General features: G+C 37.1%; 1 protein-coding gene across 2 annotated transcripts; it reads right to left on the bottom strand.

Annotated features, from left to right (window-relative positions):
* Positions 1-5,780: 5,780 nt before the first annotated feature.
* On the bottom strand, positions 5,781-19,120 carry LOC145775377 (ATP-binding cassette sub-family B member 10, mitochondrial-like). Of its 2 annotated transcripts, none has more exons than XM_082586666.1 (10): positions 18,660-19,120; positions 15,453-15,656; positions 13,252-13,454; positions 12,805-12,939; positions 12,588-12,734; positions 12,219-12,450; positions 9,070-9,204; positions 8,718-8,872; positions 8,212-8,471; positions 5,781-7,819 (listed from the first exon to the last, which is right to left on the bottom strand). In XM_082586666.1, exons 1-10 carry the CDS (start codon positions 18,973-18,975, stop codon positions 7,588-7,590), a joined length of 2,019 nt encoding a protein of 672 aa, XP_082442792.1. In that variant the 5' UTR covers positions 18,976-19,120; the 3' UTR covers positions 5,781-7,587. The 2 variants fall into 2 exon arrangements, with proteins under 2 accessions (XP_082442792.1, XP_082442793.1); XM_082586667.1 differs by lacking the exon at positions 18,660-19,120 and adding an exon at positions 18,416-18,532.
* Between the last annotated feature and the right edge of the window lie 5,867 nt (positions 19,121-24,987).

The raw sequence follows: 24,987 nt of genomic DNA, 5'->3' as shown, positions 1-24,987 counted from the left end.
AGCTATCTCACCGCCTAAGGTGCTTGGCTAATTAGTAATATAGTTTTGTACCATGGGTAAGGTGCTATCCACATGTTAGGCTATTTTCAACCTGTTATTTAACATTATGTTATTGTCAGAAGCCTAAAATTAAACTCTAGTGCAGCCCTAAAGTTAACCCAGCCAGGCTACTGTTAGCCTGTCAGCAACTTAATCAATTTAATCAATATTCCGTACATTAGTGTCTTTACTGTAACGCTTTACGCAGACTGATGTTGTTTTTCTGAACATCACCAATGACTTTGAGCTTTAAAATCTTCGTTTTTTGATAGGTACGAATTTTAAAATATAGCTTGCAAATGTGGTTTACAATATATAACACAATGTCCCAGTCGTTGGTTAATAAATACAAACTGTTTATATCAATCTCCTTAAACACAGTCTGCATTGTATTACAAAAGCTGAAATGTTTTCGAAAATCCACTTCCAGCCTCAGCAAAATTTTCATCAGAGTAGGACTTGGCTTCAGTAATGTTCCGTATTCGTCGTTTTGTAGTGTGTCAATCATAGATGAACCCGCTGTGCAACTGGAGTCACTTTCTAGTTTAGACAAAATGCCTTGTTGTTCATCTGTGGCACTGCGCTTCAATTTTCGTAACACGTATCCCCCAATATATTCTATTATGTGTATTTCATCAGTTGTAAGCACCGTATTAGTCGTTTGTTGTTGTTGTGAAACTTTGCTATTTTCATCTCTGAAATGTAAATTTCAAAACGTTAATGTTTGTGTATTGAACATAGATGCTGGCAAGAGTATTTAATGGTATACAAATCGTAAATTCGTGCTATTTTTTACGGTAATGTAGGCAAAGTTAAAATATGTATTTTGCCCCGTTTTATGCATCTTGAGTATGTCTCATTTACTGGCTGGTAGGCTATAGACAATTGCGTTATCTATTTGGCGACTTTATATGAAGTTTTTGGATATCGACCAATAAATACAGACTGAATTAAGACAAGTTTCGTACTTGAAGATAAGACGGAGAGATTGGGATTGGCTCAGTCAACAGCAATCCCGTTTCAAGAAATTAGGGGCCTCATTTTGCTATTTTGACGTCTGGAATGTGGTCTAACAATTTCCCCTTTTTACGTCGATTCGACGTAGGCAGGTGTTGAATAGATGCAATATTTGCGATATATTTTAATTTGGCAGACTGGATACGCCTACCACAGCAATTGTTACACACAAGTGGCTGACTGCAGTCAGATTTTAACGTTGATCCGTCGTCGCCAGACGTAGAAACAATGTGTAAATGGACGATTCAGGCTATAAAGTTGTCTTGCCGGTCTACAGGCAGGTAATATGCGGAACTGTAGTACCATACCTTTTCTGGTGTTATTACATGTGTTTCCAGCGTGCTTTGATTTGACATGAAAACGCAATCCCCCGTTGGTTTTGTAAGTTTTCGGACATAAGTGACATCTGCAAAAATACCGGATAATATATCCAAACAATTTTATTCAGCTTTCAACACACAACTGCACAATTTAATTAGAGGTGCGAGGTCCTTTGAAACGCTTTCTTACCCAAATTCACGTTGCACTGTAGACGCGCTCGTTGAAATGGGAATACTTTGAAATTCTTCATCTTCGATTATTTCCACAAGATACTCGACGGTTAAATTATCAGAACTGTTTTCCATTGCACTGTTATAAAAAGCCAAACTTCTTCTAGCCCTGTTGGTTGTTTATAGCTGGATAAGATAAACTTTGATAACCATATAGTCGTTTTGTATCGTATTTCGTAGACCTTTGCTACCCTATACTAATTTAATATTGTTGTTAGCAAGAGCCTATGTATTTACCCTGCTTATTGACCTGTAACATCCTGATTAACCTACTTCAAAATTTCACACAATCATCTGAAAAGACAAGCGGTAACGAAAATAAACTTTTAAACCACCTAACAATAATACTATGGTCGGAACAGTCCAATTGCTTCGTGGTATTCGCCGTCACTTTAGCCTTGCTTTAGTGCATTCTTAGCACGCAGTCTAGCCTTCCATGTGCAAGCAGTGAACCATGAAACGAGCGACGTAGAGGAACGAGAGAGATAAAAGAGAAACACTAAGAGAAGAGTGAGTTTCCACTCATGGTGTTATATCTCGTTGGTATCACCTTCCCCAACTTAAATGAATTTATGAATTTTCCACTCGTTAAAGATAAGTTAAATATATGAGTTAAAGCATGCAGTATGTTGTTTGGGGTTGACTTTACAACTATGGATGGTATTTCATCGATGCCACTGCTAGTTTTTGCTGGCATAGCATGAATAATATTGTTTATTTCATTTAAAGTAGTTTGATAAATATAAATTGTCTCAGAGCATGGAGAATCAAGATATGTTGAAAATATTGTATTTGATTTGGGAATTTTTTTTGTAAGGGAATGGGCAACACAGGAAAAGTGATCATTGAAGTGATTTGCAATAGTTAATCTGTCAGTGACTGTACTATCATTTATTTTGATGCCATGGTTAGTCTTAGACTGGGATTTACCTAATAGATTGTTGATTGTTTGCCAAGTAGCTTTCATATTAAACTTTTGCTTTTCAAGTTCAGATTTATAAAATTCCTTCTTTTTTTGCTTCTTCTTCTTCTTCGTTTGAACCTTGTTCTTCGCCACTTCAAGGGTCGAGGGGCTCTGCCTTTTACCACCCTTGGGCAGTGGCGGCGACGCGGTCTAAATGTTTTGAGCGCTCCGGATCGAGGTTCGGTTTTGACAGTCTTCGTTTCGCATTTTTATAATGCTACTTACAGGGGGGACCGCGTGAAGGTGACTGTTCTTCCCCCCCCGTTCTTCTTCTTTTTTTGCTGAACTGTATGGAAGTAGGCTATAAGTTTCTTGCAGAGGTGTAGTTCTGTTTGGAGTGAATAGTTTTATTTGATATGTACTTTTTAAACAAACGCTCTTTTCTTCGTAATAGATGTAGTAGTTCTTTATCAAACCAGGAATTATTCTTTTTTAAAGGTGTTTTTTGCAAAGGAAAATGCTTATTAAATTGACTGGTATATTCTCCTATGAATGACTCATAAGCTTCATCAGCATTAGTGTGATTTAAGCAACAAGTGATGTCCATATTTTCCAGAGCATTTGAGAAATTCTGTTTGTTTGAGATATTGATGACATGTAACTGAGGGTTTTCCAATGCTAGTACAATACATAACTGGGAAGTGGTCTGAGATTTCATTAATTAGAATTCCACAGCGAGTTTCATTACCTGTTTGCACATTGGACCATATTTGATCTAAGACTGTTGCACTGGTGTCAGTTATTCTGGTAGGTTTATTAATTAGTGGGTAAAAAAAATTTGAAAACATCAAGTCTGTAAAATTGCCTACATTGATGTTTTCATAATCCAATAGATTATAATTAAAATCTCCCATTATGTAACATTGTTTTGATGTACCTATGTTATTTATGCACTCACTAAGCAGATCAAGAAATTCCAAATTTGACTTAGCTTCCAATACAGGTGCTCGATAAATGCTACCACAGGTCACTTGTTTACCACCAACAAAAATATCAATAAAAATAGACTCAAATACTTTTTCTTTCATAATGGTTAGGTCATCACGCTTGGTATACATAATATCACTTTTTAAGTATATTCCTACTCCTCCACCGCGACTGTTTTTTCGAGCATTTGATATGAATGTATAGCCCGGTAGGTTTAAGTAAGGACCTTTTGAATTAGGCTGAATCCATGTTTCGACTACAGAAATTAAATCAGGACTGATGTTTATAGACATTAGCAGGCATTAAATATTTAGACAATTATTGCCACAAGGTATTCTACCGCCGGTTTACCAGTCAATTTATCTCTTATCGGTGTGAAAAGAAAAGAGCCAACAAAACCAGCAGGCGCCAGGGAGGACATGTGAAGAAAGGGGCGTTCTTCACATGCACTATAAGCAGTGACGATCGGTGAGGGAAAGCAGTGCTTACCGGAGCGAAAACTATGCAAAATATAATGACTGAATTGATTGATTGATTGATTGATTGACATTTTATTTGTTGCGAGTATAAACACACATATTCAACAAAATCGGATAAAACAAACGATAACGTAAAATGTGTTATGTGTGGATACTGCAACGGGTGGCTGCGAAGTGACCTGGAAGGTCTTCTAGTCGAGCAGCCACCCTCAACAAAAGAAAAAGTAACAAATTAAACATCAATGAAGCGAGGCAAAAGAATCTAAAACATAAATTTACGGTATAATTGCTTGAATGAACACAAAATACATCATGTAATATAAGTTCTACATAGTCCTGAAGATCATCATTGGTAAAATGATAGTAGTAAATTTTTATAAATTTTTTTAAATGAATTAGGTGATTTTTTTCTTATTTCCAATGGGATTGAATTCCAAATTTCCACTCCTGTATACTTGAAACTACGTTGAAGTTTTGAAGATGAATATTGAGGAACATAAAAATTATCCTTGTCAATTGCATTTCTGGTATTGCGAGAATGTACATTTTTTGCTTTTTTAAAATAATTAGAAAAAGTACATGGTAGTGAATTGTTTTCATATTTGTGCATTAATTTTGAAGTTTCAAGTTTGAACAAATCTTTTATTTTAAGAACATTTAGTTGTTTAAAATATGGAGTCACGTGATTCGGACCATGGAGTCACGTGATCGGACCATTGAATTCTAGGTTTAACTTCTTATTATTTTTATCACGTCTATTTTAACTTGAAAATTACTGTGTTTGTGACTAGAATTACTCGTAACGCTTGTGAGTAGTCTAAGTCCTCACCAAACCGCATGTCTTGCCTATAAATGCCAATTAACGCAAACGCTCCTGTCAGAAACAACCACTGAAGCTCCAGGGTAATCAACTTGCAAAGTTGCTTTCCCCACGTTCAAAAACGTGAAAAAACGCCTTCGATTTATCCAATCCTCACTCGTTTTGCAAAACGTTACCAGCTGCTTAGCCAATCAGATGTGTTATGGTTAGAGTTGCTTTCCCAGTGACGTCAATGCCTACAATCGCTAGACTATCTCGTCATACGCACAGAATGGTCTCTCGTCACGGTACACAGCACAGCATCATAAAGACGAAAAGATTGTTGCTGTTTTTTGATGTCTTCTCGCCATGTACTTTAGTAGCTTTCATAGTCATGCCTTTGCCCTTTTTACAGCGTTGATATAAGGTTACTTCGCCAATGAACGTTCAGATGCGAATGCAATATTTAATTCGTTAAGCTTCTATACGCAGGAGGCAAACTTATCCAGCTTTTTGTACAAATTGCTTGCGGTTGTAATGTTTAGGCCTAAGTGTTAGTTTTTGTAGTGTAAGCCTAACTGAATATCTGAGAATGAACATTCATGACGAATTAAATATTTAGACAACTATTATTCCATATCTAACACTGGATTTTGGTGCTGCAACGTTAAAATTAAGATTGCTCATGACTTCTAAACATTAAATGGATGTATGATCACGACATAGGCGAAGCACAATTTGACAGATTAATTTTTGATTTGTTTTGGAAATGCTCTCAGAGCGCACCAAATTGGAAGTGTTTTTCAAAAATTTGTGGGGGAGGCCCCCCAGACCCCCCGCTAGAAGTGTTGCCTTCGGGCTTCGCCCGACGGTTACGCCCTTCGTGCCTACTACCTTGCTGTAGCATATTTCCAAGTTGCTTTCCCAACGGTTTAAGCTACCGAACGTCACTGACTATACCAGTACAAAACAAATAAACACACTTAGAATAACGCTCTACGATATACATTGTTTGCTTGTAATGTTCATGAAACGATGACAATAAGAAATGCGATTTCATAAGCGACAAAATTAAACCATTAGCTGCGACTTCGAAGCGTTTGATAAACGCATTCACCGAATTGGATCGAATTCAATGCAGGAAATTCGTCTCCGTTTGTTGCTCTTGTCCGGGAGGCAACTTTCTAAAAGGTACCATTAAAAAATCCCCTTTGAGCAACAAAAAAACTTTTTTCTTTGTTGCTCAAAGGAGAAATAATAGCTAAATTAGCTCATTGGTTGCAACCGGCTGACTTAGCGCGGAGGGTTAGGGTGGTGGCAGTCTTTGCATTGATGTGGGTTTGATTCCCACCACAGCTATGCTCTTTTTTCTTCCGTACTTACTTAACAAAGTTCGAAGGGGATTTTTTAATGGTACCTTTTCGAAACTTGCGTCCGGGAGCCTATAGACAAGAGCACTCTTGGCTACAAGTGCCGTACACTAGCTGTTAATAATTTTAATCAAAAATGAGCCTTTCTTAGTGAGGATAAACATATGCTAACTAGCCTATAGCCTACTTGCAATAAACGCTAATTCAGTGCATTTGCATAAACTTAGTAAATGTTTTTTATAAATGAAGAATAAAAATATCTGGTAGCCCTGGATTCGAATAGGACTGTTTGAAAATCTCGTTGTCGGAGTCAAATAATTTTCGCCCGACTCCACAGCTGCTCGGGGTTGCGCTCCACATATTAATACAAAACGATAAAGAGAACTGCACAAGTTGAAGCACGTCGTTCGGAATGATTGCGACAACTCATTGAAGTGACCGATAGAAGCTATCGCTGACTGCGTCACAAATGTGAACCAGCATATCGGAAAATAAAACAAGACTGAAGTACAAGGATGTTGCTTGCAATGGGGGGGGGGGGGGGGTTAGAACAAAAGTGGATACGAATGCATGGCCGAGTTGCGCCTGCACAATGGTTGACACCTTCACCACTAGATGTCGATGTTTCAATAATGAAAGTGTGATTTGCAGCAAGAGCATGATGTAACCGAAAGGCTACGTCTAAAGTAGATGACATCAAAAAAGAAATAAACGAATCGCGCGGTGTCGGTGGGACAGGGTGGAGTGGCGCCACCAACGTGAGAAGCAATCGGGAACTTGCAAAACCAATATATAAAATTCGGTAGGTGTCCAGCATGGAATATGAAGTGATTTATAGAGAACGGCAGAGAACCGTGTGCAGTGGCACATTTTGTCGTGAGAATATGCAACATTAATGAAGAAACTGAAGTGATACAAAATCTCCATAACATTGAACATGGGTTGATAAATGTTCTAGAGAAGACCAAAGGCTGGTTTCACTTTGTTGTGCGACTTGGATGTTGTTTCACTAAAACTCAATCTGTTTGCACAATTTGATGGAACATCGTCTACTGATCACAGCTTTGGCATCTTCAAAACAAATTGAAATCTCATTTTTCACATCAACTTCGTTTGTAGCACACGCTCCCTGCTCATGTTCGCAGCATTGAGTTCGTGAACACTGTGCACATTCGCAACAGGGACAGGAAGATATTCAAGCGGAATCACGGTAAATGTGCCATCGATTTTCCTGCCAAACGTCGAGCTGCTGTTTTGAAGAGCCTTTGGCATTCTTTGCACTCCAAAATATAGAATTAAAAATACTGAAGATCTTACGAGGCATACTACATCGATAAAGATGTCAGAACGAAAGGGTGGAGTCCGGTCTCGTGCTTAGATGGTGAAGGGTCACCCACAATACGTTTGTCTATCACAATGTAAGTGCTCTAGAGCGTTGACATCACAACAATAGAGTTTGTTTTTCAACCAACTGCCTGAAGAATCCTCCATCGATGTTGATCAGCTCCTCATATGATCCTCTCTCAATCATCCTCCCCTCGTCTCCCAGCACCAGGATCACATGGGCGTCCTTCACCGTGGACAACCGATGCGCGATGGTGATCGTAGTTCGACCGATCGACACCCGCTCCAGGGCATCGCGGACTAGATGCTCACTCTCAGCATCAAGTGAACTGCACAGATGATGATCGTGGTGAGAAAACATGGCTGATGCGGAAAAATTGCGTTTTGATGATCTTTGCGTTCCGATTAATAGGAAGTTGCACCAACATCTACTGGCACTTGGAAGCAGTGGTAAACAGGCCAACACTATGTAATCAAATATTGATTCGGCGTTCTGGGAAGCTACACGCAGCTTATGAGAAGTTTCAAAGCCCCAACACAAGGTTAGCTAGATCAATTTCAATTACATACGTTGTAAGGGCCAACCCTGATATCTAGCACATATATATGAAACTCGTATGGCGTTTCAGATGGTGACACGCTGCCATCACAATCAATGAAAACCAGCATGGACAGGACACTAGGCCAGCGTACACAAATCGAATAACAGAATAAACCTCACCTGGTGGCTTCATCGAGAAGTAAAATCTTTGGGTTTTTCAGCAGCGCGCGTGCGATGGCGACACGTTGTCGTTGGCCGCCCGACAACGCGATGCCTCTCTCCCCTACGTTTGTGCTGAAGCCGTCAGGTAATTGGGATATAAAGTTGTATGCGTTTGCTTTCCTGGCTGCTATTTCAATGTCGTCATCTGACACTTGGCTTGGATCGTCGGCGCCGTAAGCAATGTTGTCGCGAACAGACGAGGAAAATAAAATTGGCTCCTGGAACAAACAAATTTTATCAACTAGGAATGATTAATGGACAGTCCGGTCAACGACTATGACTTTTAATTTAACTTATTAATAAATCTTCAGCTGCTTCTCGTGTCATAGCATTGTCTTGTCGTCTATTAAGGCGATGATTGGTGTTGATGTTGGCAGTATGCCAATGCCACCAATATGCCATCCACATCAGCACACCGCTAATTGCCATGTATAAAAGCAGAATGCGGTAAGAATAAAGCGAACCTGGGGAACGGTCCCTATGTTGGTGCGTAGCCACTGTGGGCTGATCATGGACAGGTCCACCCCAGCGATGGTCAGCATCCCTTCATCGGGTTCATAAAAGCGAAGAAGGAGGGATCCAAGGGTAGTCTTCCCACATCCGCTTGCCCCCACTACCGCTACAAGAAGCACAACGATGTTAAACTTTTGAATACATCAAAACTCGAACTTTGGAAAAACGCCCTGACCGAGGGCAAACACTTACTAGGGTCGTGGTTGCTACTACGCAATGTGATGAAGGGCTAAAATCGAAAACATAAATCGTCCCAACAACAATGAACATCAGTTGACACATACGTCGACACCTAGAATCAACCTGTGACTTTCCCAGCCTCGATAGTCAAGTTTAACTTGTTGAAGATCATCTTCTCTCGGCGGACCGGATAAGAGAATGTGACATCATTGAAGACAATATCGCTGCTGGATGGATCGATTTGTGGCGAATGTCCGGCTGCAAGAGTGGATAACACAATGCTCACCCTAGTTTGTATTCGCAAAGTATTCGCGTGGATACGTGGACAACAGTTAACAATCTTTACTTGCTCACGTTTGTCAAATGCTCTTCAATGACAATACTGGGAAAAACTTGTCTGTGGTTAACATTAAAACAATATGCCATGCAAGCAGTCAGCTAAACATTATATCTTCTATTTTCATGCGTAATGCAGTAGAATGTACCTAATTCGTAAATTAAAGGGAATTAAAAAGCGGCGACTTATACAAACTAACTAATTAGGCAAACAGGTAACGGACCCTTGACCCTTGTACATAATTCATATTCAAAAAATATTTTCGATCAGACCTATCATCTATTTTAACAACTTTGACAAGCAAACATTTTCTTGGCCTCATTTTCATGCAATCCCACATCATTTGTGATAAATAATTTCGACTAGAGATGTACCGATATATCGGTATCAGCATCGGTGATATCGGCCATTTTTTGAGTATCGGTATCGGCAAAATTTAGCCGATACTAAACATGTAAAAAAAGGCGTTTGCTGCGGATTTTCTGCAGAAGTAAAAATATAGATTTTTTAAAGTAGTAACTAACGTCACAATAATGTAGAAAAATAACAACCTGTTCAAATTTTTGATACCTCACACTCCCATGACTTCATGCGCGCACCTTTTGGCATTGTTTGCTTACAGTAATTCTTTCACTCAAACAAAACGTTTTGTTTCAGCAGTTTTGCGTTGTTCGATTCGTTGTGAAGGAGACTCAATTTTTCCAATATTTATCATTTGTGTTTCTTTTTTACTCTCAGCAGAGGATAAAATCAGGCCAAGACTACCCAGGTAGCAAAAATGTATAATTTTGCATCGATTTTGCTTTGCTAAACATTTGAAAAACCCAGGGATTCATAGTATAAGGATTAAAGATCGCCAACTCGTCTGGATATCTGACAAGCAGAGTGTAAAAGTGTTGCCAGATATTTTTTAAATGTTTAGAAAAAATATTATTTTGGCATTTTTAAAGTAGTAGTCGCCCAAAACTTGCCCGTAAATAACTATTTTAAAACTAATCTAAAGCAATTTTATCATTCACTTATCAAACTATCATATTTTTTGCAAATTTAACCTCTCTTTCAAAGTTTTATTTAATTTTTTTCCATAAATTCACATTCTTATTGCAAAATAAAACAACTACAAACTACTTTCTCAATCTTGTGCAACTTTAAACTTCAGGTTAGTTTTAAATGGACAAGCTTTGGGCAACCACTACTCTTTATGCTAAAAAATTAGTTTTTCTAAAAATTTAAAAAATATCTGGCAACATTTTTACACTCCGCTTGTCAGATATCCAGCCGAGTTGGCGATCCCTTTACTATGAATCCCTGGAAAAACCATGTAACTTGGTTGTTTTTAGTAAGCTGGTTCTATCAGTTTGTGATTTAATTTCCACCTTTCGTTGTAATAAACTCACCAAGCTTAAACAATGTAGATTGTAGACTCAAAATGTAAGAAGGCTCAAAATAAAAGCAATGGGACTACGAATCCTCACTAAACTAATCAATAAATGGTCTTGTTGCACCTAAGATGACAACCTCATTGTGAAGAAAGGAGCGTCCTTCCCGGCTATCAGCACAAGCCTGAGCACTCACTAGTACAGCGAGTGCTCAACCTTGTTCTGATAGCCGGGAAGGACGCTCCTTTCTTCACAATGAGGTTGTCATCTTAGGTGCAACAAGTTCATTTATTGATTAGTTTAGTGGAGATTCGTAGTCCCATTGCTTTTATTTTGAGGCTACTTTTTCTGCCATGACATTGTTTAAGCTTGATGAGTTTATTACAACGAAAGGTGGAAATTAAATCACAAACTGATAGAACCAGCTTACTAAAAACAACCAAGTTACACGGGTTTTTTAAACGATTAGCAATGTAAAAACGATGCAAAATTATACATTTTTGCTACCTGGATAGTCTTGGCCTGGCAAAAGTTTTTCAACCAAACGACAAGCGCCTTTATGTTGCAAATTACTTGTCGAATAGTTTTTGTACGACTACACAAATCACTTGGTTTACATGTTACATCTTATTATCAATTATGATAGCCTATTTGGAGAGTTTGCGCAAACACTTTATTAATTTTTCAGAAACCCCAAATATGATGTAATGTTTCTTCCCTTATACCACAGTCCTCAATTACGGTGGCCTTTCATTACTAAAACCTACTATTATGACACAACAATGCGGTTGAGATTGGATTCTTGAATCTTTAATAAATTAAGGCAATTGAAAGCTTTTTTTAATAGTTTTATGCAAATAAGGTAAAACTTAGCATTTGATATAATTTCTTGCAAATACCAAAATTGCTTCTTTTTGTAACACCAAAGTATCGACCAAAATATCGGTATCGGCCTAAAAAAGTGATATCGGTATCGGGATCGGCCAAAATATTGGTATAGGTACATCTCTATTTTCGAGAATGCTCCTGTAACAAAACTGGGAAAATATACGAACGCCTAAATTTTGAAAGTAGCATTGTTCTGCCTAGTACCTAAACTCTTCCATTTAAATTAAAGCTTGAACGGACAAAAAACTTGGCAAATTTTCACTCAGCATCAACTTGACAATGAAAGAAGAGGACGGTCTCACACAGAGCAGCTTTAAAACGAGTTTTACACTAGATCCTTTGTCACTTTGTGTTGCTATAGTAACTGACGGGGCCCTGCTGGTAGGGACAAGCTGGAAATGAGACCAACTCCAAATCAAATGTGCAAATGCAAAAATTAAACGAGCAAAAGTATAAAGCGGGAGGTGACAACAGAGGTGACAAAATGCCACCTAAGTTAACTGGTATACACAAAAATAGGAACGGTGTTTGGACTGACAAGCGAAATGACCAATTGAATGAAAACGATCCCTAGACAAGTTGTATTGTCCAAACAAATAAGCTGGAAAGTACAACTCTTCATACAAACACTTCAACCCATAGTGAAGTCTCAAATCTCAACTACATACCTGACAGTGGAATGGAAGGACTGCGGTCAATGAGTTGCCACAAGCGAGCGCTTGCTCCTAAGGACTTGTTTATCGACGAGTAAAAGTTGCTCAGCCCGGTGATGGAGATGGCAACGTAGCCGGAGTAAAGCAGGAAGGCAGATAGATCACCGATGGATATCTGCCCTGCTTCCATCATAATCCCACCATTGTACAAAACAAGCAACATAATAGCATTCCCTGCCAAACCCGTCTGCCACAAAACAATGCAACCAGATCACCATCGGCTTTTCACTTGTTTAATGCGGTTTTTGAAACCGATATAAAAAAAAATGCAAAGTTAGCCTGCGGTCAATGTCAATGCTTTCAATTCTTCACAATTCAACTCACCATTCCAAAGAACACTGAGCGAGCTAAAGACTCTTTCCCTGCAATGTGGAGCACTTGCTCCATATGTTGCAGATACGATGAGCACTCCATGTCTTCCTTGGCAAATGCACGAACGGTTCGTATGTTGCTGATCTTTTCCTCAGCTGTCTTCAACAAAAACGAGGAGTAAACTCATTTCATTACGTAGATGTTGTGACTGAAGATAGACGGTTCAAACCTGAGTTGCTAGGGCAAGTGCATCTTGGGTTTGCTTCGTGTATGAGCGGAGGTATCTCCCATAGATGATCGCCAATATGGTGACAGGAGGAACAACGGAAAGCACCACTCTGGCAAGGTCAGTTGACATGAAGAACTGTGCAATAAAAAACTCATTTTTATACAACTTTTCATCACAACTATGCTCATGTATGTATCATGAATTTAAGAGATAAAATGAAGCAGTTGCAAATGAAAAGCCATGACTCAAAATCAAAACTAGCCAGCTTAACAACAGCAATCTTTACATAACTTTGCACTCGAAAAATCAGAGAAAAAAGAAGGAAATCATATGCTTGCAAGTTGCAACAGACTTCATGCTTTTTTTAGTTCATACTGTTTATTTCATTGTGACAAATCGTTAGTCGATTGGTTTGTTTACACAAAAACAGCTCTACTGCATACCAACCATCATTCCAATGCCGACAGCAACTTGAGCCAATGATCGCAGACCATCTGAAATATTCTGAGTAACCGCCCCACTGACAAGCTCAACATCAGATGACAAGCGGTTGATGAGCTCCCCAGTACGTGTTGAGTCAAAGAAAGCAATTTCTTGCTTCATGATTGAAGAGAACACAGCGTCTCTAACTCGCTTTGTAATTCTTTGACCTGAAACAACGTTTAGTCAGCTGAAAGAGCATGTACATTAAGCCCCAAGCAGCAATGGGTATGAAAAGGTAAACACAAAAACTGCTAACCGAAATAATCCCTACAAATTCTCGAAAATTCTCCGAATCGGTTATCTCCGAAAAAGGTTGTCTCCAAAATGGGATTTCTCTGAATCGGTTTCTCCAAACTGGAATCGGCTTCTCCAAACTTGATTCGTCGAAACGGGCTATTTTGAGTGAATTACTCGAAGACATTCGGTGAGATACTTCGAAGACACTCGGTACATGACCTAATGCTGTGATTCCTATACCGCAGGACATGAAAGATTGAGACTTTGTGGAGAAAAGTATACAAATATTTTTAGTTGTAGCCGAAGAGTGTAACTAACCTCCTGTGCTATTCATAAAGCAGCCAGGAACAAGATAAACTGCAGGAAATCAGCTGTGCACTTGGAACATGACAGAAAATTAGTAAATAATTAACGTATTGCGACTCTTTTTAACAAAGTACACATCACCTCATCCAGCCAAAGTTTATCTGTGGATCAAACCTGTTTCTTAATCTTCAAGCGGCCTTTTCTCGGGGACATATCATATCAAATCCAAAATGAGCTTTAACATTTCACCTTACAATTAACCAAACAAAAATTATTTATTTTTTCCATAAAACCACAGATCTTTCAAAACATTTTAATTTTAAAGACCGACAGTCCAAATTATTAAGTTCCAATGTAGTTTATCAACTATCTTGCAATGGAACAAGTTACATTGAAGAAAGAAAATGTAATCTATGCACAAGAATTGTAGAACACAAACTTGACAACCAAAAATTAATAGACTCAGAGGTTGCAAACTACTTGCGCACCAACGCAGACCACGGGATTAATTTTGAGGAAGTTGATATGTTCAAGAGAAGACACATGAGGAAATTTAAATTTTTATGAAAAGTTATTAGGCTAATCAAAGAAAAATCACGGCAATAAAACTTGACATCTGTACATACCATTTAGACTTATTTAATTGTTGAACCGATAAATTAAGAAAACAAATCAATAGCTTTTTTTCCTTAGTCTGAACCTTAAAACGTTTAACCAGACTAACACTCACAATAGTATTTCAATAAAATTTAATTTGTGTTGTGGAACCGGTTTTCTTCCATTAGGAATCGTCAGCACAATAGTACCAGATCACCTTTTCCGGTTAGTTTTTCCCGCTTTTGACCGATAAATTAAATAGCACTTATTTGACTTATCATGCCCATCTTGTTGGTCCAGTTGGTTGTAATTTTTTGTTTTGTTTTGCAGAGTCGTGTCATAAAATAACACATTCATACGAGTTACGAGTTACCTTACTGACATTTGTTTAAGCTGCTTTTCGTGTTAACTTTCTTATTACGTACCGTAGTTGCACCTTCCATAATTTCATCTTATTCACGATTAATTTGGATTCATGTTCGAAAACTTCCATGGTAGTTGCTCTCATTGAGATACACTACCGTACTGCATTAAACTTTTGACTTTTGTTACGTATTATTTTACAAAAAACTTGGCTCTATAATTACTTTTTTTTTCTCTAATAATAGTTTACTGATTAATCCTTCTGACATCAGTCGCAATTCAATTTAAAACTAAGTGGCATCAGGGATTGCTTACATTTATAGCACTGAAGATGAAGACAGTATAGTTTTCAAAACATTTTTTTTTGCATGAGTTTAGTATCTATATACATTTTGAGCACTTTGTTTCATATTTAGGTTGGATTATTTTATGATTTTGTTAGTGCCACCATTTTTATGATATCCACTTGCAAAGTAGTGGCCAAGCGGTTGTGTAATCTCCAGACTGGCAGACTCTATGATAAATCGTTAACGTGTTTCCAAACACATAACTTATTTAATTGGTACTGCCTAGATCTTGTAATTTACAAAGCAAGTTTTCTATAACTATAGTTTTCGAAATATTTGCTTGCTAAACATGAGTTTAGAATCCAACTTATATACCTGACATTTGCAACAGAAAGATGCGACCCATGTTGGCTGCTGCTCCAATTACAAACACTGCAGATAACGTGAATAAGATCGGCTGCAAAGACTCATGCACGTTGCCACTGAGTGAAGCGCTCTGAACCATGTCTACAAGCTTTCCCAAGAAGAAAGGAACACTCAGTGTCACTGAACTGCTGATCATCAGCAAGCACATTGCACCTGCATAATCAAGTCGAGATAATAAAAAGGGAGGCAACCACCTCAAACAAAGAAGAACAGTTACTTTTTTATATTAAATATTTTTATACTCTTAAGCATGTAATAATTTAGTGATTTTAAATTATAATAGCACATTTTGTGATCGCGATTTTAATTCCAAAATGCGTCCGAACACCACAGGCATTCTGCCGGAATATTTCTGCGTGCAAAGAAATATGAAGAATGTAAAAAAAATTTTTGAAAAATTTCAAACACTGGTGGAGTTACGGTTATTAGAAAAATCACTATTTTTGATTTCCGCTTCAGTGATTTTGTCCAATTTCTTATTATAATTATAACTTCTTAACCTACGATCATACAATATAGCTGAAAGTTGCTAGACAGACATTTTAAGACCCAAGGAGTCCAAAAATATAGATTAAAAAGTCGCCAGAAAAATGCTTGATATGATTATAGAGGTTTCAATTTGGTACATGCATTTTTCAGAAACCAAACTTTGGGGGCCTATAAAAAAAATGGGTATAAAAATTAAGAACAGAAATTCACATATTTTATACTTATATCAATACTCTTTCATGTCAAATAAAAAAATGAATTAATTTTGATAACTACTATGATAAAAGCTAAATTTTCTGACTTGCAAATTTTGAACTTTTTTACACTAATTGTTCAAGATTTTTGTCTATGACATCACAATTTACATTATTGCTTGTTGATGACATCACAATTTACATATTGTTTGTCATGACAATTGTTATGTAGCTCATGAATGAATTGAATACTGGTAATGCACTTAAGTTTAGTGTTGTAGGCCATGCCATAGTAATATTAGTGGTAACTTGTAGAGTTAATTACCGTACTCTTTTAACTGTAATTTCAATTTTAGGTTGTCCTATTAGTAATGTATTATTCCTAATATACTCGACAGATCTTGCAACCAGGAAATATACTTTTCCCACTGTTCAAGTGTTCAAAGCCCATCTATCTGCTTGAAGCAGAGAAATGTCAATGTTCATAATAAACATGTTCATCTGTTTCTGCAAGTCGACCAATGTCCACAAATGCACTGCTTCTAGCAAAGTGAATTTTATGGCACAATTTCTTCAGTTTTTTCCAATGTCGCATTGCTGTGATGAATAATTGTGTTATTGTAAAAGTAAAACTAATGTAGTACTAACAGGACAACCTAAAATTAAACACTAAACCTAAGTGCATTACCAGTATTCAATTCATTCATGAGCTACATAGCAATTGTCATGACAAACAATATGTAAATTGTGATGTCATCAACAAGCAATAATGTAAATTGTGATGTCATAGACAAAAATCCTGAACAATGAGTGTAAAAAAGTTCAAAATTTGCAAGTCAGAAAAGTTAGCTTTTATCATAGGAGTTATAGTAATCAAAATTAATTCATGTTTTTTATTTAACATAAAAGAGTATTGATATAAGTATAAAATAAGTGAATTTCAGTTCTTAATTTTTATAGGTCCATTTTTTTTATAGGCCCCCAAAGTTTGGCCTCCGAAAAATGCATGTACCAAATTGAAACCTTTATAATCATATCAAGAAGTTCTCTGTCAACTTTTTAATTTACATTTTTGGATTTCTTGGGTCTTAAAATGTCTGTCTAGCAATTTTCAGCAATTTTGTTTGATCACAGGTTAAGAAATTAGAAATATAATAAGAAATTGGACAAAATCACTGAAGCGGAACAGCCAAAAATAGTGATTTTTCTAATGACCATAACTCTACTAATATTTAAAATTTTCCAAATTTTTTTTTGCATTCTTAATATTTCTTTGACATGTACAAGTATGTCAAATTTCAATAAAATCTATGACATGTGGTGTAACCCATTTGCTCATTTGGCATGGAATGACCCACCATAGGCAAACAAAACAAAGTAACTTTAGAGGGTTTAACATGTTTTATTACAAAGAAATAAAACATAATTTAAAAAAAATCAACTCAAACGTTTTCGACACATTTGTCGTACGTGTGTCCTTATCAGGAAATTACTTAAATCTGCAATATACATAAAATGAAAATTGTAAGATAAATTTGACTCTGCACTATAATGACACTCCAGTCTGAAAAGCAAAATCTGAATATTGAACAAGTGGTTCAAGAATGATTACGACCAAATTATACAATGGGAAACAGATCACATGAGGTGTAAAGTACAGGCATGTGACCAACAATTAGAACACACACAAAAGGAACGATGAGCCACAGGCGAGTAACTGCCGGTTGAGAGACGTATTATTACGTTTGATTCTTAAGGCTTTCATGATCTTAGTCTGAAATTCAGATCTGCCCTGAGAAATAGTTTTAATTGTTTGATTTACCTCACAATTTTCATTTTGTACATAAATGTTGCAGATTTAAGTACCGTAATTCCTGATGAGGATACGTGTCGAAAACATTTGAGTTGATTATGTTAATTAATATGTCATGTTTCTTTGTAATAAAAGATGTTAAACCCGCTAAAGTTATATACTTTGTTTTGTTTGTCTATATTTTTTATGCCTTATGCCGCTTGAAAGTCAGGATGTCATTTTTTTCTTTTTTTTATAAAAAAAAAGAGTTTTTTTGAAAATGTAATTTGAAAACCAAAAAACAAGTCACATAATTGGTGTGAAAAGATAAAACTTAAGTTGAGATAACATTATTCATAAATAAACTGTTAATTTTTTTCTGTCAAATTGTTTTCAATTACAAAATATTTATAAATTTGAGAAGTTGATGCAATTACCTGAAAAGAACGCAATTATTTTGAGAAGGTTATGCACATCGACCCTAGTTATGAACTTGTCAGAGGTGCTGTCTCTGTTTTCCGTTACCCCATGCAGCTGTACCATCCGGGTGAAGGCTCTGTGTTGATAATGTTTGTTGCGCATCTGCATACATATTACTCACAGGATAGAGCACAAAAACAAACTCTTCTCATCCACCTAACTAAAATATTAGCAAAATACAAGACCTTGGATTTTTAATACCTGCAACTGAAGAAGCTTCGGGTTGAGCCACATCATATAGCCTTCGTAGTTGAGATTGGTTGGTGCTGGTAGGCCTTTTTTCATGTGCAGGTTTATTTGTTTGTTCTATAGATGTGGCAAAAAGATTTTTGCCTTGATATTGACTTGCTGTGGGTGATAGAAAGCTCCTCCAATCAAACTTCTGTAAGGATCTGGAGTAGAGGGATAAGTGTGACCTCACTGAAAAACAGGTTTTACATGTAGCCAGCAATGTTTTTTGAGGGGTAATCATGAATTTCCAGGAAAACTTTGACAAATATTTGAAACTAAGCATCATAGTTGTACTGTATGGTATTTTTGCAAAATCCCACAAGGTTTCTACATTTACGGTATGATTTTCAAAAAAGTTAGAGCTTATGATTTCCAATTCAGCATAATCTGTAAAATACTTTTAGCCTACATTAAGAATCAATACAGTAGGGTGCAGTTAAAAAGTTAAAATTCAATATGTAGCCTATTCAATAAAGTTTAACTACAACTCCAATGCTGCAACAACAGAACAGCACAGTCAGCAGTATTGTGATCACAGAAGCAAGAAAAAAAACTATACTTTTATTGATTTAACTTGACGTGCGAAAACGTTGAATCAATGTTAAACTTTGATTAAACGACATATTTGTCAACTTAGAACAGTACTGCCAGATTTTCAGAAAATTTTCCTACTAATTTGATAAAAAAAATTCACCATATGATATTATACAAAGATGATAGTGAAGCGTAGGTTTTACGGTTTAATTTGAAGTGAGTTCGAATTGAATTGATATATGACCCTGTCTGATATATGACCCCTAATACTGTAACAGCAGACCGCTGTTGAAGTGAAGATTGCTTCAATGACGATGGGTAGCTCAAGAATCTCAATTTTTTACTTTCGTAAATTCGGATTGTTGACAAAACAGAAGTTGAATAAACAGAAGAACGTGTGACTCTTGAAGGCATGGACATAAAATTCAGAAGTCAAACGAAACTGCGTTTGACAAACAAATCCTGATGCAAATTGACAAATGATGCGACTGCAAATTGACAAATGAAGAAATTAAGAATGATTGAAAGTCTGAATGCTTTAGCTACGAATGTAAAAAAAGATAAACTTCGTTTTCGACTTCACTGGAAATCGAACCTCCGCCGAGATTGTAGGCTACCACGGTGTCCAGTATGCCGTTATTAATCAAGCTGGAGAGGTCCACAGTTCCCATCAAGTTTGAAGTTCAATTCCCGCTCAAGACACATGGGTAGGCTATTGGGTATGCACCACCGATGATCCCAACAGGAGCGCCGGAAGCAGGGGGGGGCAAGGGGGCGAATGCCCCCCTGCCCTCAAATTTTCAGCAGATGGAGGGGCAGGGGGGCAATGGTGCCCTTTTAAAGTCATGTAAGCTACTGCACATTTTGCAATATAACAATTTCTACTATTCGCTTTAAGCCTAATTATAATCTTTCATTTTTGCCTCAAAATAATATTTACGGCACAAAATTTTGCAACACAGTACAGGCCTTAAAACTCGTTTTTTTTTCGGCAGCCATCGTGGCCTACCGGTAGCTCCTTCTCGGCGGCCAAATCTGCGTGCTTGGAGGCCAAAATAAAAATAACGATAGCACAAGTAAATGGAATTAAACTTGCAACAATGCTAAAATGATCACTTAGCGTTGTTGAAGTCTGGGCCTGGGCGACGTCCTACAATAGAATCGTTGCACCACGCAATAACTGCTTTATCGGGATTGCAATCCAGTACTATACAAACGACACTCGCACGAGTGTCTCCAATGTGGCTGATTTTATAGAAGTTCGCCACTCCCCTAGAATTCTTTTTAGCAACGAAAAACAACGTTGGACATGACTGTGTTGACGATGACGGCAAGGTAATACTAGGGATAATGGACTTAGGGGATCCGAAGCTTATCCGTTTTTTCATTTATTCCGTCCAACTGAAGGGCATGCCTAAATCGGTAGGCACTTTAACAAGCAGATTTCTAATAATCCACGCGCGTATCCAATCCAACCACGAACCAATGAGATGCTACGTTATCTGCTATTGTGACCATTCCAGCATTCAGCCAGAGAATTAATAATTACTTTGAACTTTGTTTGGTAATTACAGAAGAAAAAAAAGCTATAGCAGAGATGGGAATCAAACCCACGTCATTGTAATGACTACTACCGCCCTAACCCAATGCGCCAAGCCAACCGATGGCAAAGCGATGATTTAATTTAGCTAGAATTTGCGTTTTCCCTTTATTTTTCCCAAACGCAATCTTGATGACGTCATGAAAAGCGTAGTTTCTGATTGGTTCGTGCTGGATTGGATATCTGCATGTTAAAGTGCCTACCGCCTAAATCGACCACCGTCATTCTGGCAGAATAATTCTGCGCCATCCGCCTAAAAAAATGATCCGTAAAAATTTGCGCGATAAACAATGCGATGAAAGTAGCAACACTCGGAAGCTGATAAAATCACTTCTCGTTACCACATCAAAGCAAATCTTAAATTTTTTCCATAGCCAAATGAACAGTGAACACAGAAATTTAAATAAAAAACTCGACTTGTCAAAGATAAAGCAACTGCAATTGCGAAAAGTTAGACAAAAAATCGTATCTATTAAGACTGCTATATGTGATATGGCAAGAAAAGTAAGCATCACAAAAACGACTATAAAAATACTTTCCCGAAATATTTTTCGGAATTTTATTTTTGAATCGTGTTCTGAATTAAATTTCCTTTGCAGGGGTGGCAAGCTGGTGGTGGGGCAGACGAAGGAAACGCGAGCAAAATGGTTTAAAAATGGGGGAAATGTCTTGCGTATTTAAAAACAAATAGAGATTTCAACGTTAAAAGACGCCTTCAATTAGGCGTCTATAAAAATACTTTCCCGAAATATTTTTCGGAATTTTATTTTTGAATCGTGTTCAGAATTAAATTTCCTTTCCAGGGATGGCAAGCTCGTGGTGGGGCAGACGAAGGAAACGCGAGCAGAATGGTTTAAAAATAGAAGAAATGTCTTGCGTATTTAAAAATAAATAAAGATTTTAACGTTTATAGACGCCTTCAATTGAGCGTCTATAAAAATATTTTTCCGAAATATTTTTCGGAATTTTATTTTTGAATCGTGTTCAGAATTAAATTTCTTTTCCAGGGGTGGCAAGCTCGTGGTGGGGCAGACGAAGGAAACGCGAGCAGAATAGTTTAAAAATGGAAGAAATGTCTTGCGTATTTAAAAATAAATAGAGATTTTAACGTTAATAGACGCCTTCAATTGACCGTCTATAAAAATATTTTCCCGAAATATTTTTCGGAATTTTACTTTTGAATCGTGTTCAGAATTAAATTTCCTTTCCAGGGGTGGCAAGCTCGTGGTGGGGCAGACGAAGGAAACGCGAGCAGAATAGTTTAAAAATGGAAGAAATGTCTTGCGTATTTAAAAATAAATAGAGATTTTAACGTTGATAAACGCCTTCAATTGAGCGTCAATAAAAATATTTTCCCGATATATTTTTCGGAATTTTATTTTTGAATCGTGTTCTAAATTAAATTTCCTTTCCAGGGGTGGCAAGCTCGTGGTGGGGCAGACGAAGGAAACGCGAGCAGAATGGTTTAAAAATGGGGGAAATGTCTTACGTATTTAAAAACAAATAGAGATTTCAACGTTAAAAGACGCCTTCAATTAGGCGTCTATAAAAATATTTTCCCGAAATATTTTTCGGAATTTTATTTTTGAATCGTGTTCAGAATTAAATTTCCTTTCCAGGGGTGGCAAGCTCGTGGTGGGGCAGACAAAGGAAACGCGAGCAGAATGGTTTAAAAATGGAAGAAATGTCTTGCGTATTTAAAAATAAATAGAGATTTTAACGTTTATAGACGCCTTCAATTGACCGTTTATAAAAATATTTTCTCGAAATATTTTTCGGAATTTTATTTTTGAATCGTGTTCAGAATTAAATTTCCTTTCCAGGGGTGGCAAGCTCGTGGTGGGGCAGACGAAGGAAACGCAAGCAGAATAATTAAAAAATGGAAGAAATGTCTTGCGTATTTAAAAATAATAAGAGGATTTAACGTTTATAGACGCCTTCAATTGACCGTCTATAAAAATATTTTCTCGAAATATATTTTATTTTTGAATCGTGTTCAGAATTGAATTTCCTTTCCAGGGGTGGCAAGCTCGTGGTGGGGCAGACGAAGGAAACGCGAGCAGAATAGTTTAAAAATGGAAGAAATGTCTTGCGTATTTAAAAATAAATAGAGATTTTAACGTTTATAGACGCCTTCAATTGACCGTCTATAAAAATATTTTCCCGAAATATTTTTCGGAATTTTATTTTTGAATCGTGTTCAGAATTAAATTTCCTTTCCAGGGGTGGCAAGCTGGTGGTGGGGCAGACGAAGGAAACGCAAGCAGAATGGTTTAAAAATGGGGGAAATGTCTTACGTATTTAAAAACAAATAGAGATTTCAACGTTAAAAGACGCCTTCAATTAGGCGTCTATAAAAATATTTTTCCGAAATATTTTTCGGAATTTTATTTTTGAATCGTGTTCTGAATTAAATTTCCTTTCCAGGGGTGGCAAGCTCGTGGTGGGGCAGACGAAGGAAACGCGAGCAGAATGGTTTAAAAATGGGGGAAATGTCTTTCGTATTTAAAAATAAATAAAGATTTTAACGTTTATAGACGCCTTCAATTGAGCGTCTATAAAAATATTTTCCCGAAATATTTTTCGGAAATTTATTTTTGAATCGTGTTCAGAATTAAATTTCCTTTCCAGGGATGGCAAGCTCGTGGTGGGGCAGACGAAGGAAACGCGAGCAGAATAATTAAAAAATGGAAGAAATGTCTTGCGTATTTAAAAATAAATAGAGATTTTAACGTTTATAGACGCCTTCAATTGAGCGTCTATAAAAATATTTTCTCGAAATATTTTTCGGAATTTTATTTTTGAATCGTGTTCAGAATTAAATTTCCTTTCCAGGGGTGGCAAGCTCGTGGTGGGGCAGACGAAGGAAACGCGAGCAGAATAGTTTAAAAATGGAAGAAATGTCTTGCGTATTTAAAAATAAATAGAGATTTTAATGTTTATAAACGGAAATAGATCGGTCAAATAGATAGACCGGTCAAATAGACGCGCACACTGTGGCGTCTGGATATTTAGGTGCGAAGCACTGTGGCGCCCGTTTATTTAGGTGCTATTCCTAGTAAAGTCTGCAGATTGTATCAGCTTGGCAGTTAGGGCAATGCTTTTTACACAAAATGTTACATTGAACAAAAAAATATGCCATGGCTTCCGTGAGTGAAGCTGCTTATGCCGGCAATGCTTTTCCCACAAAATGTTATATTGAACAGAAAATTATATTGTATTTTAATGCGCGTGTTCGGCATTTATTTGTTGTTAGTCCAGGTTTGCGTCGGCGAAAGTTTTATCAATAAATTATTCAAGTTTCCGAACATTACTGAGTTCACTTTTAGTTAAGTCAAATAATAACTAGGCTACACTAAACATCAGTAAAAAATATACCGTAGCCTATATTCAAGCGGGTGGTAGGCTTGAGTGAAGAGTAACTTAGTTTTCTGTCAAAACCATGACTAGGTTTAATAACGAGCAAAGTCTCACCATTATGCTTGCAACTTGTAACCAGGGTTCACATGCCCTATAGAAGTGTATTCATGTAGTAGAGCGTTGTCTCATACGTACTCGCAACACGACCAATCCATCCGAGTAGAAGTAATTGCGAAAGATAACAGATTAAGTAAAGGTCCATCTGGCTGCAACCTGTGTTCAGGATAAATAGCAAATGTCCTGTGGAGATGAGCTAAAATCAAGAGTAGTAGAGCGTTGTCTCGCACCTCATATCCACACGCGCATTAACAAAACAACATATTTTTCTGTTCAATATAACATTTTTGTGTGAAAAGCATTGCCCTACCTGCCAAGCTGATACAATCTGCAGACTTTACTAGGAATAGCACCTAAATGGACGGGCGCCACAGTGCTCCGCACCTAAATATACAGACGCCACAGCGTGCGCATCTATTTGACCGGCGCCTAACTGTCTGCGCCTAAAAGACGTGGACCCAACGCTGGTAGGTAGGCTAACAATACACAATTACACATCATTTCTACTCGTGCCAATGTATGATATAATGCTACCAAGTCTTTTTCATATCTCATTGTGCTTATATCTGAAACTAAGTACTTGTGCTTGAATGTTATAAGTCATTCAAATTGTTTAGCAATATGGGGTTTACCTGTTGCGTTCCTGATTGTAATACTGGTTATCGTTTATCTCAAAGTAATAGACCA

Source organism: Aplidium turbinatum, chromosome 8 (assembly GCF_918807975.1).
Source record: "Aplidium turbinatum chromosome 8, kaAplTurb1.1, whole genome shotgun sequence".
Classification (NCBI taxonomy): domain Eukaryota; kingdom Metazoa; phylum Chordata; class Ascidiacea; order Aplousobranchia; family Polyclinidae; genus Aplidium; species Aplidium turbinatum.
Note: the sequence above shows the minus strand (reverse complement) of the source record. Positions and strands in the feature narration are given on the sequence as shown.